This window comes from Maniola hyperantus, chromosome 7 (genome assembly GCF_902806685.2).
Source record: "Maniola hyperantus chromosome 7, iAphHyp1.2, whole genome shotgun sequence".
In the NCBI taxonomy this organism is placed as follows: domain Eukaryota; kingdom Metazoa; phylum Arthropoda; class Insecta; order Lepidoptera; family Nymphalidae; genus Maniola; species Maniola hyperantus.
This window is the reverse complement of record NC_048542.1, coordinates 159,283-176,251: the sequence shown is the minus strand read 5'-3', so window position 1 is coordinate 176,251 and position 16,969 is coordinate 159,283. Positions and strand designations below refer to the sequence as shown.

Sequence of the window (16,969 nt, the reverse complement as noted above, 5' to 3'; positions counted from 1 at the left end):
AGTAAAGTGCGTGCTCACCCGAGGGGATGTTGTTGAAGTCGGAGTTGCTGGTGATGTGGTGGATGATGAGGCTCTGGTGCGCGGACACGCGGCGCGGCGTGGGCGACGAGCACTGCAGCGCCGACAGCGGCGGCGGCGACGTGGGCGGCGGCGGCGACGTGGGCGCGCTGTCCGACCACTCGGGCTCGTGTCGGAGTAAAGTGCGTGCTCACCCGAGGGGATGTTGTTGAAGTCGGAGTTGCTGGTGATGTGGTGGATGATGAGGCTCTGGTGCGCGGACACGCGGCGCGGCGTGGGCGACGAGCACTGCAGCGCCGACAGCGGCGGCGGCGACGTGGGCGCGCTGTCCGACCACTCGGGCTCGTGTCGGAGTAAAGTGCGTGCTCACCCGAGGGGATGTTGTTGAAGTCGGAGTTGCTGGTGATGTGGTGGATGATGAGGCTCTGGTGCGCGGACACGCGGCGCGGCGTGGGCGACGAGCACTGCAGCGCCGACAGCGGCGGCGGCGACGTGGGCGCGCTGTCCGACCACTCGGGCTCGTGTCGGAGTAAAGTGCGTGCTCACCCGAGGGGATGTTGTTGAAGTCGGAGTTGCTGGTGATGTGGTGGATGATGAGGCTCTGGTGCGCGGACACGCGGCGCGGCGTGGGCGACGAGCACTGCAGCGCCGACAGCGGCGGCGGCGACGTGGGCGCGCTGTCCGACCACTCGGGCTCGTGTCGGAGTAAAGTGCGTGCTCACCCGAGGGGATGTTGTTGAAGTCGGAGTTGCTGGTGATGTGGTGGATGATGAGGCTCTGGTGCGCGGACACGCGGCGCGGCGTGGGCGACGAGCACTGCAGCGCCGACAGCGGCGGCGGCGACGTGGGCGGCGGCGGCGACGTGGGCGCGCTGTCCGACCACTCGGGCTCGCTGTCGGAGCGCTCGGGCGTGGGCGAGCGCGAGCGGCTGGAGGGCGCGCGCCGGTGCGGGAAGAAGAACGGCTCGAACGTGTCGCGCACCCAGCGCCGGTACTGCAGCACGTGGTCCGTGACGCGCACCACGCGCCCCAGCACGCTGTGCCGCGCCAGCAGCGCGTTGTGCGGCGCCACCGCCTGCTGCAGGCTGATGTAGCCGTAGTCGAACGCCTGCATCAATTTAAAGCGTGAGAGAGAGGAGTGTTCTGAAAGAGGAGAGGTATAATGGAGGGGTCTCTTATAGCGATAAACGCACAAACTTGTGTTCTTGCTGGCTTAAATTGCGCAGGGCTATGTGAACCTCCCATTCTGACACTCTGTCTAGACATGCTTCTATGTCACACACAAGACTTCCACGAAGATGGAACAGCGCTGGAGGAGCAAGGCCGCCGAAGCAGACGCACAATTAGCATGTAGGCAACGAGCAATGGCGGACACACCGGCGCCGGCGCGACGATGAGCACGACAAGTGGCAGTACCTGCTTGACTTGTATGGCGCCGTAGCTGGAGCGGCCGATGTCGTTGCCGGCCGTCAGCGGGTCCTCGATGCACAGCAGCGACGGCCGGTGCCCGTCGTTCATCTCCTGCAACAGACCGTTCGACGTCAGTGTCAATGTTCCATCCAGTCCAACATAAGCGAGAGATCGGGATGGTTGAGATGTCCCCGCATTTGCTAGTTCACAAGTTACACATCGAACAAAGCTGATTCATGATCACTCTGCGACCCCATCGCCGGCTCGCTGCTGAGTTTCCTCTCAGAGTGAGAAGGGGTTCTTAATCTAATAAGCTGCCACGCTGAGGCGTATTGGTTTTCTCACGATGTTTGCCTTCACACCGTTAAAGCAAGTGATATTTAATTGCTTGAACCCGAAAAGTTCTTGGTGGTCGGGATCGAACGCGTGACCTCCCCAACAGAACGCTCGTCGCTGGAGTTGGGGACATCACAGCACGTACCTTCTGCAAGTCATCCTTGGAGACGTAGGCGCCGCCGTTGCGCACGCGGATGGCCGTCTTGACGTAGTTGAACTTGCGGCCGTAGAGCTCGAAGAACTCGATGAGCAGCACGCCCAGGTTGTGCGGCTGGCGCAGGCGCTCGGGCCGCGGGTGCAGCTGCAGGAAGCTGATGCACATGAGGATGAGCGAGTACGACGAGATGCCGCCCGTGAACACCTCGTTGAGGTCGCGCTGCAGCAGGAACTGCTTCAGCACCATCACCAGCCGCGACAGCACCGGGTACTTGTCCTGCGGGACGGACGCTTCAATGTGTTGGCGCTGGGTCGCATCTGTCGCATCAGGCACGTCCGCTTGGCGTCAGCAAACATCCCTGATGCGCCACAGAACACGAGACGAGACAGCGCCCCAATACCCCAATATCTTCAGATTAAAAGCGATGTGGTGATCCCAAGTTCAAGCTCATTATTATGTGTCTAGATGCTTCCGTATTTAAAGGCGACTACGTTATATAAGTCAAAAAATCTTGGGCTGAACTAACTGACTATAACTACAATAATACAATAATACATAATACATTATTCATCATGTTGGCGTGGCGTGGATGCATTTCTACCTTCCTGCCCAACTTCGCAGAGAAGCAGGTTACAATGTTACAGGTTACAAATGCGAATGTTCTACATTGAGCCACGCGCGAGAGGGGAAGGGCAGATGGGCTGCAGAGTGCAGACCACTAACTGCAAGCTACACCGCTGGTTTCTATGAAATAGATTCCAAGCGCAGCAACACTGTGCCTGCAAGCTGCCGCGTAGATATACAAGACTCACTTTGATACATATACCTAAACAGATCGACATACTGGAGCAGCACACAAGTAGTAGTTGGCGGGCGGTGACCACTCACCTTGAACTGCTTGATGAGCTCCGCGCTCTTCACCCCGCTGCTCATGTTGAACGAGATGTCCACCTGCGACACCACGCCGGGTTACATACATGGCCGTCATAGCCCAGTGGTTAACACGTCCGCCTCCTCTTGTGGACGCAGGAGGTTCGAGCACAGACTCACTCGAAAAAGTACAGGTGCGTGCCCTAACTTTTCGGAGGTAATTAACGCAAAAAGCTTTAACGGTGAAGGAAAACATCGTGAGGAAACTCGCATGCCTGAGAGTTCTCCATAATGTTCTCAAAGGTGTGTGAAGTCTACCGACTGGCCCAGCGTGACTGACTACGGCCTAGACCCGTCTCATTCTGAAAGGAGACCCATGCTCATGGTGAGCCGGCGATGGGGATTTAGGAATTTTCACTTCATCGAAGTTCGGGATTCATGATCAACCCATCCTGGAGAACTCTCACGCTCTCACGAGGTTTAATCAAGATGTCTTCCTTCACCGTTAAACCAAGTCATATTATTGGTTAAAACGCACATATCTCGTTTTCCGAGTTATGTGCGTCATCGAACCTCCGACCTCCACAATATGAGGCGGACGTGTTAACCACTAGGTATCATCGTACTTTTTATATTTACACACAATACCCACAGATAACAAGTAATAGCGCATTACGAATTACTTCATCGATTAATTTCTTTTTATCAATGTGTTATTAAACCAAAAATAACTGTGAGAGTGTATTATCTACTTATTCTAGGTAACCTAGAATATATAGATAACCTAATATATTCATTCATTTAAAAATGAAATAAAAACGTTTATCTGTCGAAGTAAACATAAATTTCATTCCGATAGATTGACTACGTTTAGAATAGAGTCTGTATTAACTACTACAAGCTGATGCTCGCGACTTCGTGCGCGTGGATTTAGATATTTAAAACTCCCGTGGGAACTCTTTGATTTACCGGGATAAAAAGTATATAATAAGTATAAAGATAAAAAGTATATAATTAGTATAAAGATAAAAAGTATATAATAAGTATAAAGATAAAAAGTAACTATACCCATGCAAAAAATCACGTCAATCTGTTGCTCTTTTGTGACGTGATTGAAAGACAAACCAACAAACAAACACACTTTCGCATCTATAATAAGGGTACTGACACAGACTAGATTACTTCTCTACTGATGAAATTCTTCTAACACTAGTTAATTTCGTATAGGGTACGAATTACTTACACTTCAGTACATTCAGTTTTTTGGTCAAAATTTAAATAAGACTAGCTCACCACTCGACTCGACTGCAATTTCTTGAAATCTTTTCCAAGTGAGGGTTCTACTTTACAAAGAGAAGATCTCAAGTTCGTGGCGCCAGCGGTTTGAGCTGAACGTTAATAATATGTCTTCAAAAGACATTCCAAATTCAATACGAAAACATAGTCCCGTTTGTGATTGGTTGGTGACTCAAAATGGTTGGCGTCCATAGAGATTTTTGCCTCTATCATTTGTATGGGATCACGTGACAGAGAGAGAGCGCTATACTAGCTCGCGGTATAGAGGCAACGGGTGTACCTTGACGTCGGAGTACTTGTCGGTCATCTTGACGATGGGCACGGTGGCCTTCTCCAGCACCTTGATGCTGTCCTTCTCCGCGATGTCCTGCACCACCAGCTCGCGCTCCAGCGTCCACAGCGGCAGCTTCTCCCACTGGCCTGGGGACAACCGACCGAACCGTCAAAGTGCATTGCGGGTGTGGCTGTGCCGCCGCGCATTGGTTCCTCACTTAAAATTTCGCACTCATATTCTTCACTGTCTTTACAAAATAGATACAAATGATTTCAGTCCACCTTCCAGGGCAAAAATTACTTTATAATCCATCCATACTAGGTAATAATTATAAATGCGAAAGTGTGTCTGTCTGTCTGCTAGTTTTTCACGGCCCAACAGTTTAACCGATTTTGATGAAATTTGGTACAGGTACCGAAAAATTAAAGAGTGCCCACGGGATTTTTAAAAATCTAAATCCACGCAGACGAAGTCGCGGGCATCATCTAGTAGCTGTATAAAGTTGCGAGACTCCGCGATTAGTCAGGAGATAAATACCTAGTCGGTATTTTTCTTCTCTTCTTCTGATTTCGGCAAGCAGGTTTGTTAAAGAGGGTGGATGTGATGGCGCTTACAAGAGAAGGCCACGTTCTACGTGATGACTGATAACTGATAACAACCTAACCTGTACGATGAGAGTGACCAGACGTGTTGGCTATATGCCATGTATCTGTTGGACATATTGGAGATGTCTCTCAACAAGTTCAAAGTTTTCATAAAACGTAAACTAATTGAAAAATCCTATTACAATGTAAAGGATTATTTAAATGATAAGCAAGCTTGGGAATGAGTTGCTTAACGACTTTGTGATAGTTCTAATAAGTTTCAATAATTTTGTAAAGTGGTGATAATAAAAAGAATACCCGGCTGAGTTTGTTGTGGGCTCTTCTCAGACCTGGGCGCGTTTGGAACCCTCGTAGCTTTAGTTTTAAGTTTGCGTTATAATTATCACCACTATATCTTACAAATCTAGCACTATACCAGACAATCAATAAGAGTAATTTATTACCTACTAGCTTATGCTCGCGACTTCGTCCGCGTGGACTACACAAATTTCAAACCCCTATTTCAACCCCTTAGGAGTTGAATTTTCAAAAATCCTTTCTTAGCGGATGCCTACGTCATAATAGCTATCTGCATGCCATATTTCAGCCCGATCCGTCCACTAGTTTGAGCTGTGCGTTGATAGATCAGTCAGTCAGTCAGTCAGTCAGCCAGTCACCTTTTCCTTTTATATATTTAGATTTTGAATAAATCATTTGACTTTGACTTTGACTGTTGTCCACTGACGGGGCATCCCCATGTGGCGCGTCACGTCGCGCGGCAGGCGCGCGGCAGACGCGCGGCAAGGCCGACTAATGTGCGTATATATAGCCGCGCTGACACATACCTACACGACGACGTTCCCAGCCATTGTTGACTTATCAGTTAGTTCATCATTGTGTCATCACTCATCAACTCAACTATATATGCAACACGATTATCTTATTTCACATGAGAAGGTCATGTTACGAATGTCGCGACTTCGTCCGCGTGGATTTCAGATTTTTTTAATCCCATGGAAACACTATGATTTTTCGGGATAAAAAGTTGCCTAGGTATATATAACTTTCCGGGATGCAAGCTATCTCTGTACCAAAATTTTATATAAATCGATTAAACGCATGGGTCTTTAAGAATCCCGTGGGAACTCTTGATTTTCCGGGATAAAAAGTAGCCTATGTCCTTCTCCGGGATGTAAGCTTACTCTGTACCAAATTTCATCAAAATCGATTTTCACTTTCACAGCTTTTCACGGCCCAACATTGTAACCGATTATGATTAAATTTAGTACAGCGTCCCGAAAATTGACATAGGTAACTTTTATCTCGAAAAATCATAGAATTCCCATGGGGTTTAAAAACTTAAGTCCACGCGGACGAAGTCGCGGGCATCATCGAGTATCTCCCATGCAGTCATCCATTTCGCAACCCGAACCAGCACAAACAAAGAATAGACAAACGAGTTGTCGGACGTAGGCCGAGGGCGCGCCTCTTCCGAATACCGTCGTGCGTGCATCAAACAATTGTGTCGTTTATTCGTCTCGCGAGTCGCGACCGCCCACGCGTCAATTTAGTGTTTCATGTAATTTTTACGATCTCGAACATCTTTGCTATATGAGCGTTGAGCAGGCAGAATGTCTGAACTCTATATTCATCATCAACAACCCATCGCCGGCTCACTGCAGAGCACGGGTCTCCTACCAGAGTTAGAAGGGTTTTAGCCGTAGTCTACCACGCTGGCCATGTGCGGATTGGCAGACTTCACACACCTTTGAGAACATTACGCAAAACTCTCAGGTATGCAGGTTTACTCACGATGTATTCCTTCACCGTTAAAGCGAGTGATATTTAGCTATTACTTAAAACTTAGAATTTATTCAATTCATTTTAATTAATTGGATAGTAGATTTTGGGGACAATTATTAACAGACTCTCGTTCGTAAGATGACTAAAAAGTCACCGTGTGTGATTAAAAACCTTTAATGCATTCTCAATCTACACACCAATTATTTGTTCTATCTAATAAATTATGCTTAAATAATCATCAGATCTATGCCGCAACTCAGATCCTGCACTGCATATTGACGGCTGATATGTCAGCCCTATGCCTCTTCAAACCCGGAGGGAGAGGGTGTCTTCTCAAGATATCCGATCTCTTTGGAGAGCGATCGGGTTATGTGAGGTTTGTACCCGCTAACTCCCTCGATGGCATCCTCGGCGCATATTACGAGGCTCCGAGAATTGCTTTCTTGCGCGACGCCCTCCCTCACCCTGAAGGATGTATCTTCTATGTAATGTAATGAGACCCTATCACAATTAAAATAAAACTGATCAGCAGGTGTTAAGCCATGTGAATGAATATACCCAAGTACACGCGCCGACGCCATTCCGTCTGCGTCAAGCCGACGGGATTCTAATCACGCGCACTGTTGACTCACCACTCACCGCGCATCGCGTGTGGTAGCTGTGGCATAACAGTGTCCGCAAATAACACACACCTAAACAAGCTGCCGCTACACAACTACACACCGACAAACATCTAAACATGGCTGCGGCGCTGCAGAGGCGGGGAAACCCCATCAACATCCTAAACGCATTGATGTAAACATCGATAGAAACGACAGGATACCTTATATGCCCAAGCGAACAAAAAATTTCACGGTTTTGGAACCAAATAAATCAGCGCCACCGCTTAGATACTAATGATTAATGACCGATGCGTTTGAAATCCAGACGTCACTGAGGTTGCATTGGTGCTAAGGCACCACTGAGTCGGTGCCATTTTGTGTGTTCAATGGCAATGTCCATGAAGTAATATATAAGTCAATGGTTGTAAACGATCTTCTATTTGGTGGTTGCGAAACGAGCCAGTGGTGTTGGCGCCTGCGCACCAAAATAGACACAAGTAGATAAGCGCGGCCGATGTCACGATACCGACACCCGACACCCGACACCCGACACCCGACACCCGACACCCGACACCCGACACACGCCAGCTCTCAAAACAACTCCACATTTACATTATTAACTAGCGATTACGTTCAATCAATGAAATGGAAATGAATCGCGGAAATTGTCATCTTTGTAAATGAGCACTGTCAGTTACATATGTTTTTAGGGTTCCGTACCGTCAAAAGTAAAAAAGGAACCCTTAAGTATAGGATCACTTTGTTGTCTGTCTGTCAAGAAATCTATAGGGTTCTTCCCGTTGACCTAGTGACCTAGAATCATGTAATTTGGTGGGTAGGTCCTATAGCACAAGTAAAGAAATAAATCCAAAAACCGTGAATTTGTGGTTACATCACAAAAACTCTGTTCATGAACAAATAGTAGTATTTTCAAGTTTCAGAGTAAGATTACTATACCTACCTATCAAGTGTAGTATCATTGACAGGGCTTTTAATATGCATAATAGTTTTTGATTTATCGTGCAAAATGTCGAAAAAAAGGCGAGTACGGAACCCTCGGTGCGCGAATTTGACTCGCACTAGGTCGGTGTTTTTTCAATATACTAGCGATTACGTTCCGCTCAATGAAATGAAAATGAATCGCGGAAGAAACGTGTCGTCTTGGTAAATGGACACTCAGTCTCATACAAACGTATGTTGATGTTTTGAAGATATAGTAATGCTATTTGTAGAGCGTTTAGAGGTGACACTGACGTCTGCCCTTAGCAACGGACGTTAAATAGCGAAACGTATACACACTGGTTCCTACTAATATTGCACGCTGAACTTGCGATTTTTGCAGCAATAGAGTCTTGGACTGTAGTAATAAAATGATGTGATTTTATTTTATAGTGGTAGTTTATGGGCCTACAATTCATTATTAAAGAGTTTTTTTAATCATGATTTTTATTTATTTTTAATATAATTAATAATTGTTAACGTCACTCTGTACGGAAAGCGAATAACGACGTCACAATGTGTAAACGAGAAATATTTTTAAATTTTTTACTTAAAAATATTTTCCAGTAGAAATCATTACTCTATTTTATATGTTAAAAATCAACAAAAGCGGTAAAAACATCAACTAGAGGCCCCATGAGTGTCAGAGCAAAAATATACGCTACGGCCATGCTGACCAGGGAAGAGCACTTATGTCGTGCGAGTTGGTCACGCAAAGCAACGCGAAAGATGGATGTTTGCTCCACGTGAGAAAACATTAGGAAAAAGAACGCTGCAAAGATTCTGCAACTGCATTTATTCAAATATTCTTAAATCCTACTCACCAAGTTTGGTGGAGGTTTGAAAGCGCGTGCGGGTCTTTTTTATGGGTATGGGCCTCGAGGCGCGGTCTCTCTTCCCCGCTGATATATAAATACTTACTTTAAGCCGGAAAGCCAAGGACGCCCGAGCCGGACCCGGATGCTGGGTTACGTCACTCACCTATGACGACGAGGTCGATGTCGCTGGTGGGCAGGTAGAGCCCGGTGCGGAAGGAGCCGAACACCTCGACGCGCGCCTGCGGCCACAGCGACAGGATGGCGCCGCGGATCCTGTTGACGACGGTGGACCGCACCAGGTGCTCCGTCTCCGTGGGCGACATGTACATGTAGAAGTGCTCGATCTCTTCATGCAGCCTGCGGAACATACACCACAACCACCAATTAAAGATCTTCCTTAGACTGTTACTTAGATATTATATAGAGCGAAAACCGTCGCTTTTTATCAAATTCGCGGTTTTTAACACCAACCCAGTGACATACACAGTACATTTTATCAAACACGATGTATAGTTATTAGAAGAATGCTGAAAGTTATCTATAGGCAACACCTTTGGTGCAGTGATTCAACAATTCTTTAGTCCTGGATTCAATTATGAGTCAGTTTCGGAAATGCACCCATGAATAACTATAACTGTTTGTCGGCTATCGCGTTCATTTGATGCGTGTTATCACGCGACACGGAAGTCGCGTGTGTCGATGGGCTCATTAGATAACATTATGTAAACACAAACTATTCTAATCGATAGCTACCATCCGGTCATGATATACATCTTCAGGGTCGTTAAGGACGTGCTTAGGGCGTCTTTTGTCGGGGATCATTGCGATCGGGGGTGTATGAGGCTGTCATGATATTATGTATTTAGATCGTCGGGGTCGTTAAGGACGTGCCTAGAACGTCTTTTGTCGGGGATCATTCAGAGGTACATGAGACTGCTGAACTACTAGAGGATTAGGCTGTCTGGTTGCTTTCTCAAAATAGTTTTTGGGAAGCTGTCTGAAGTAATGGGCTATTCTCGGGAGTTGGGGGTCTCTGTGGAGGTTCACGTTGCGCACGAACCACGGGAACCCGTGCCCATGCGCATGGGCATTCTGTAGGGCTCGGAAAGGCTGAATAGTGAGGAGTGCGGGAGATGTGCGAACACGATACATGCATACAGTGCGACAAAACTCTCTTGGCACTTGAATGACATTGACAGGGGGGCGCTGTTAGAGAACAAAGGCTTAGAATATTCAAACAAGAACAAAGGGGACACTTGAAGGCAACGTTAGTTCCGATTTTCGCCACGCGCCAAGATAGCCTTGTCGCACTGTATATGACGCTAGCTTATTCCCGCGAGTTCGTCCGCGTGGACTACACAAATTTCAAACCCCAATTTTACCCCCTCAGGGGTTGAATTGAATTTTCAAAAATACTTTCTTAGCGGATGTCTACTTCATAATAGCTGTCTACATGCCAAATTTCAGCCCGATCGGTCCAGTAGTTTGAGCTGTGCGTCGATAGATCAGACAGTCAGTCAGTCAGTCAGTCACCTTTTCCTTTTGTATATTTAGATTATACGGCGAATAGACGTTTTAAGTGTGTGATTTTATGTCGGAAGGACATCTTGCTTTTAGATCAGACAAAGTCGACCTAGCACGAACGCTGCCTTGTTACATCATCATCATCATCATCATCATCATCATCATGCTCATAGTGAATGTCGCGCCGTAGGTCTGGCCGTGCCTCTAGGGCTCGACTGAAGCAAACCACCTTCAAAGGAATGCGTCTGCGGCAAGCGGTCGGCCTCAGCGCGGGACCTTTCACCCGCCGCGCCGACGGAGTTCGATACCACCGCCACGGCGCCGGCGCCGCTGACGGTGCACAACTAACGACGAAAATATGTAAGCAATTCAATGACGCCGATCTGTGACTGAGGGAAACATTACTCGATATTATTTTGGTTTTCGTACCTCGAAACACTTATAGGATCACTTTGTTGTCTGTCTGTCTGTCTATTAAGAAACCTACAGGGTACTTCCCGTTGACCTAGAATCATGAAACTTGGCAGATAGGTAGGTCTTATAGTACACGTATTGTATCTTTGCTTCAACGGTAAAGTGAAACGTGAGGAAACCTGCATGCCTGAGAGTACTCCATAATGTTCTCAAAGGTGTGTGGAGTCTACCTATCCGCACTTGGTCAGCGTGGTAGACTATGGCTAAAACCTACTCGCTCTGAGAGGAGTCCCTATTATTATGTTAGACTTGCACTAATTAATCTAGTCCACAGTTTAAGAATGTGATTTATTACTGTCTAATCTACACAAGTAAAAGGTTGCGACACTGCAAAGGCTGCAGAAATTATCTATTTGCATATAACACATGTAAATAGTAAAAATAGTCACGTAGAATGCGCCGGCGTCGCGCGCCCGGGCGACAGGCGACAGGCGACAGGCGACAGGCGACATGCGTATCGAGGTCGCCGATCGTGTCTAGCCAGCAGCCACCAAATAAACAACATCTAGATTCTAGACTACACTGCGTTATTTTAACGATCATGAATAGTTAACTATAGCATTCCTTCTCTGATTTTTCCCAAGGCTACTAACCTAATTTTTTAAAACACGAGCACGGCTGAAGGATAAAAAACCGGCGAAGTGCGAGTCAGGCTCGCGCACCGAGGGTTCCGTACTTCAGTCGTATTTTTCATAAAAATAAATGAAAATCTGTTTTAGATTTTTTTTTAAAGAATATTAGCCATGTTAAATGGCTTATATTCCCCTTTCCTCTCCAACTAAGTGTCAGGCTTGTGCTAGGAGTAGGTACGACAATAGTGCAACGGGCGGGGTTTGAACCGTCGACCTTTCGGTTTTCAGTCCACTCCTTTACCCGTTGAGCTGTTGAGCTATTGAGCCGTGCTCAGAATGCACAGATGAAGCCCTTACATATGATACCCCACTTGATATAGTTATCTTACTTCGAAAATTGAAAATACTAATCATTAGTTCATGACCACAATTTAAATTTTTGGTGTGATGTAACCACAAATTCACGATTTTCAGATTTTTCCACTTATTTCTGCTATAAGACCTACCTACCTGCCAATTTTCATGATTCTAGGTCAACGGGAAGTACCCTGTAGGTTTCTTGACACACAGACAGACAGACAATAAAGTGATCCTAGCACATCTCACCCTTGTAAGAAGAAACTCATCCTCGGTGATCGGCGAGTCTTTGGGAATATCCCTTCACCTCTGTCCTTAGGCTCAGCACAAAGCTGGTAGGTATAGTCCAGTCTGGTTCATAACAAAAAGAGTGCTCCACAAATCCGGTTAGCTGCCGCGACCTTATGGTCCGATGGCGACGCGACTCACTCCAGTTTGTGACACACATGACAAGTGACCTTTACACTATTTACAAGGAATTCATCACCACATTATTTAATACTAGCTGATACCCGCGACTTTAGAGTGTGGATTTAGGTTTTTTAAGGATAAAAAGTAGCCTATGTCCCTTCCCCGGGATATAAGGAACGCCGCTCGAGGAACGATAACACTCCCGTGCGCTGCAACCCCGGACACGACACGATAACGACAATAAACGACACTGACATGTCCATAGACGATCACTTCGCCGAGGATCGCAGCATCCTCGGAGACACAATCACAGTAGAAACCCCTACCCAGAAAACCCCTACGCCACCGCTTCTAAATTCAAACTGTACATTGGAACAAATAAGTCAGTTACTAGACACAAAACTAGAAAAAAATAAGAGATCCATCCTCAGCGAACTAAAAACGACGATTCAGTGCGAAATAAACTCAGCAATTAATAAATTTAAACTAGAACTCACAGAGAAGACAAATACGTTAAATCAGTGAACAGACAAATATTAAAAAAGATCTGAGAGAACTAAGTGAAAAAATGAAGACTATGGAATCGGAACGTCATAAATTAAAACAGGAAATAAATATGATCTCGGAACAGTTTGCACCTCGACCTAAACCTGAGAGTAGCGCAGATTATTTCAAGTTTGTAAATTGTGCTGTATGGTTTCGTAATTGTACGAGTATCATCGCGAAACAGAGATCCCTGTACCAAATTTCATCAAAATCGGTTGAAGCGTTGGGCCGTGAAAAGCTAGCAGATAGACAGACAGACACACTTTCGCATTTATAATAATATTTGTATGGATTTTGATGACATTTGCACTGGACTGCGTAAAACACATAATGGATACCTAGTAAAACTTAAAAGAGGAAAGAAAGATCGCCCACCGCGAATATTTCGTTCGTGGTTAGAACATAATTCTAACGATTTTGGGCTCTCTATAAGGGGCCCCAAATTTCTATGTGCCCAAGGACCCATACAAGCCTACACAGCCTAAGACCCTGCATATCATAGTTTTCCAGTGGATTAACATCAACAAAAATTTGATTACCAGAATAAATTAAAGCTAGTAGGTTTGTAGTAATGTGCAGTACGCGGTCGTAAGTAGGCCTTTAGAATGCCATTTCGGCTTTGTATAGCGTTGTCTCTGTCACTAATGTCGGTTTCAACGACAGAGACAGTGGTCTACAGTCGATGTACATTACTTTCAGCCATGTACTGTACCAATTATTTCCGATTGTTTGCATACTTGTAGTACACAAGTAGTGTTTAGAATGACTTTCACTGAGGTCGGAAGTGAACCCGCGACCGCTTGTTTGCCTGACGCAACTCGTCGCCAGCCGACCGGCGCGCTGGGGGCACTGACTCGCAAGGCCGTCCACCACGCTCGCGCTAACTAGCCATCTACTGGGTCAAACTAATCCTAAACCAGCTTCAGTTACACTCTTGTCGCATGTCTATATTTGAGTATCGCGAGTAGTTGACTCTCTGTAAATAGTTTCAAGCCACTCATGATTGTTGCACTATTTATGTAATAAGTAGTTTTTTTTAATATTTCATAGAACAAGCTTATGAACTACAAGAATTTCAAAACCCTATTTCACCCCCATAGGGGTTGAATTTTTAAAAATCCTTTCTTAGCGGATGCCTACGTCATAATAGCTATCTGCATGCAAAATTTCACCCCCATCCGTCCAGTAGTTTGAGCTGTGAGTTGATAGATTAGTCAGTCAGACACCTTTTTGTTTTATATATTTAGACTAGCTGAAGCCCGCAACTTTGTATGCGTGGATTTTAAATTTAAATTTTTAAAAAATCCTGTAGGAACTTTTTGATTTTCCGGGATAAAAGGTAGCCTATGTCACTCGCCAGGTCTCTAACTATACCCATGCCAAAAATCACCTCGATCCGTTGCTCCGTTGCGACGTGATTGATGGACAAACCAATAAACCAACAAACAAACACACTTTCACATTTATAATATGGGTACTGATCTTGTTACATACAAAAATAGCCAATAAGAGTTTAGAATGAAATGAATCAACTACTTATGTAATTATGAATAGTTGCCCTACTCTACATCTGGCACCTCGCAATGATTCAATTACTGTTTACATATTGTCTATGCATAGCACTGTCCGTGATCTAGTTTAATGTGTTTAGGGAAATGAGCTATGCTGTCCCATCACCCACTATGCGGATGAAGTTGCAGGAATAACCTAGTATTTAATATTAGCAAAAAATTCTTATTATAAAGCAAATATTTAGTTAAATAATAAGTTATTGTGAGAAAAATCAGCTGTTTATATAGTTGTCAGTGCGTTATTTACATTGCAGAAAGCTGCCAGTTTATATACATGACAGATAAACTGATAACCATGTGACATAGTGATATAATGTTATTATAACTGATATAATTGGCCGTTATCACTAGGTATTACAACTACTTACCTACTTAGTATAATAATATTCAAGTCATGAATAAATAATGATCCAAGTATATTTTTGGTTAACGTAAATTCAAGAGATATTCTTTAAATAAGAAATGAAGACAAGACTTTTTTAGAGTTCTGGACCAGTATTCTCATATCCTTTGAATGGTTATGATGTTTATGTCTAAATATTTTATCACCCAGACAGATTCTAATGTACTAAGTATTTAAATTTTAAAATAAAAATATACCAGTGCTTCTGTCTTGGATTTGACTTTGCGTAAATACATAAATTTTAATTCATCGTACAAAAAAATATTGAGTAGTTTAGATAAACATTAGGTAACAAATCAATCATAACCGAAAACTACAATATGTAATTATTAGATTAAAATTTATAGGAATAATTTGTTGCAGTCAAAAATATGCACGAACATGGACTCTGTAAAGGTCCTGGGCCGCCAATGTCAAGCCCGTCGGCCGCGGCCCCCGCCGTCAGCCCCGACACCAGCACACTGCAGCCCTCGCGCCGACCACTGAGCTTGTCAAACGCACTGACAGCACATCCGAGACAAGAAAATCACACTTACCCGAGTATCCCGGGCTTGTAGTGGTAGTTGGGCACCCGCCAAGGGCAGCCCCCGTATTCCCCAATGAGCGCATCGTGGTTCTGGTTCAGGTTAAACGTAGATGCGCGGTTATCGTTTGCTTTCCTCCGCGTTGGATTGAAGTAGTTATTATTCCTACTTTCACCGTTCACTTCATTCAATGGTATAAAGTCCGGTGCTTTATTCACATTAGGGTTAGAGTTTTCTAAGTTTTTGAGGTTCATTTTGTCTGTTTCACTTTGAGTTTCCCAGATACGAAGCCATAAGCGCTTCGCGGGTCCTTCCTGCTCGGGCTGATACCACCCGACGTAGGGATCCATTCAGCCGAAGCGACTATACACTATATTGTATAACACATTTTGTATCATTTCACATTTATAATTACTATATTGAAAATTAATACAAAACAAAAATAAGTCACACCACATTCAGAACATGGACGACACGCGGATAGTTGACACTTCATAAACTAGAGGGCGCCATCTTTGCAAAATAAGAACGAGATAATTTTGACTTTTGTTCAAAAGACGCACTTTTAATAATTTTATTATGTTTTAAACATAAATAAATAGAAATAAGTAATCAAGTGTTAGCAAAAAAATATTTTGCAAATAAATATTTGAAATCAGTGTAATTTTACCGTAAATAGTGTAAAACCACATAAAAAATGTAGCTCAGTCCATCAATACGTTTTCGATAGGTACAGATTCGAATTCGAAAATCGACTACTGGCATTAAACGTCGTATAGAGCATAGAGTAAAGGTGTAGTAGTAGTCACAGATATGTCCAGATTTGCAACTAGCGTTGCCCCCTCAGTTCCTCTCGCTCAAGCAGATTTTCTTACTTGTGAAATGTCATTCCTTCTACACTTCACGTTGTTTGTCAAATACTCGCGTACAAATACATTTTGACAAACAAAAAAAAGTAGCCACGGTGATAAGGACAAAACATAACAATTTTAGTGACGTCAGCACTAGACTGAAGTTTCGAGCTGATGGTATATTTCTTACGAAGTAGTACTTAAAAATTCTTTGATATTTCTAATTTGGCTGACGTCAAAATGACGTCATTTCGATGTTAATGAGACATGGTTCCAGTGCAATAGCAATTTGCGGGACTTAATACTCACTGCCGTACTCAGAGTCGCTTAATCGTTACTTAAGTTTAGTTAAAACGAGACAGAGCTATGTCTCTTACATAAATCTGTCTCGTTTTCCGTCTGGTGCAGCCGCACGCCATAATAAAATTCATTCAAATAGACTGCTGTTGGTAGTCGAATCGTAAATATGCATATTAATAGACAACCCTAGAATTCCAACATCAATAAGGACAACACTAGACGTAACAAGATGTCAACCAAAGAGTATATAAATATAATCACTACGATGTC

At 44.6% G+C, this 16,969-nt stretch overlaps 1 protein-coding gene across 1 annotated transcript; it reads right to left on the bottom strand.

The window, feature by feature from the left end:
• Window positions 1-312: 312 nt before the first annotated feature.
• LOC117983892 (terminal nucleotidyltransferase 4B-like) lies at window positions 313-16,037 on the bottom strand. Its single transcript, XM_034970524.2, has 7 exons — window positions 15,561-16,037; window positions 9,330-9,523; window positions 4,367-4,506; window positions 2,809-2,871; window positions 1,909-2,196; window positions 1,434-1,538; window positions 313-1,125 (listed from the first exon to the last, which is right to left on the bottom strand). Exons 1-7 carry the CDS (start codon window positions 15,896-15,898, stop codon window positions 385-387), a joined length of 1,869 nt encoding a protein of 622 aa, XP_034826415.1. The 5' UTR covers window positions 15,899-16,037; the 3' UTR covers window positions 313-384.
• Between the last annotated feature and the right edge of the window lie 932 nt (window positions 16,038-16,969).

Excerpts from the sequence above, each read along its gene's own strand:
- LOC117983892 (XM_034970524.2), bottom strand. The coding sequence starts at position 15,898 with ATGGATCCCTACGTCGGGTGGTATCAGCCCGAGCAGGAAGGACCCGCG. Across the intron at positions 2,872-4,366 it reads ACAAGTACTCCGACGTCAAG|GTGGACATCTCGTTCAACAT; the intron begins GTACACCCGTTG and ends GTGGTGTCGCAG. Across the intron at positions 1,126-1,433 it reads GCGCCATACAAGTCAAGCAG|GCGTTCGACTACGGCTACAT; the intron begins GTACTGCCACTT and ends AAATTGATGCAG.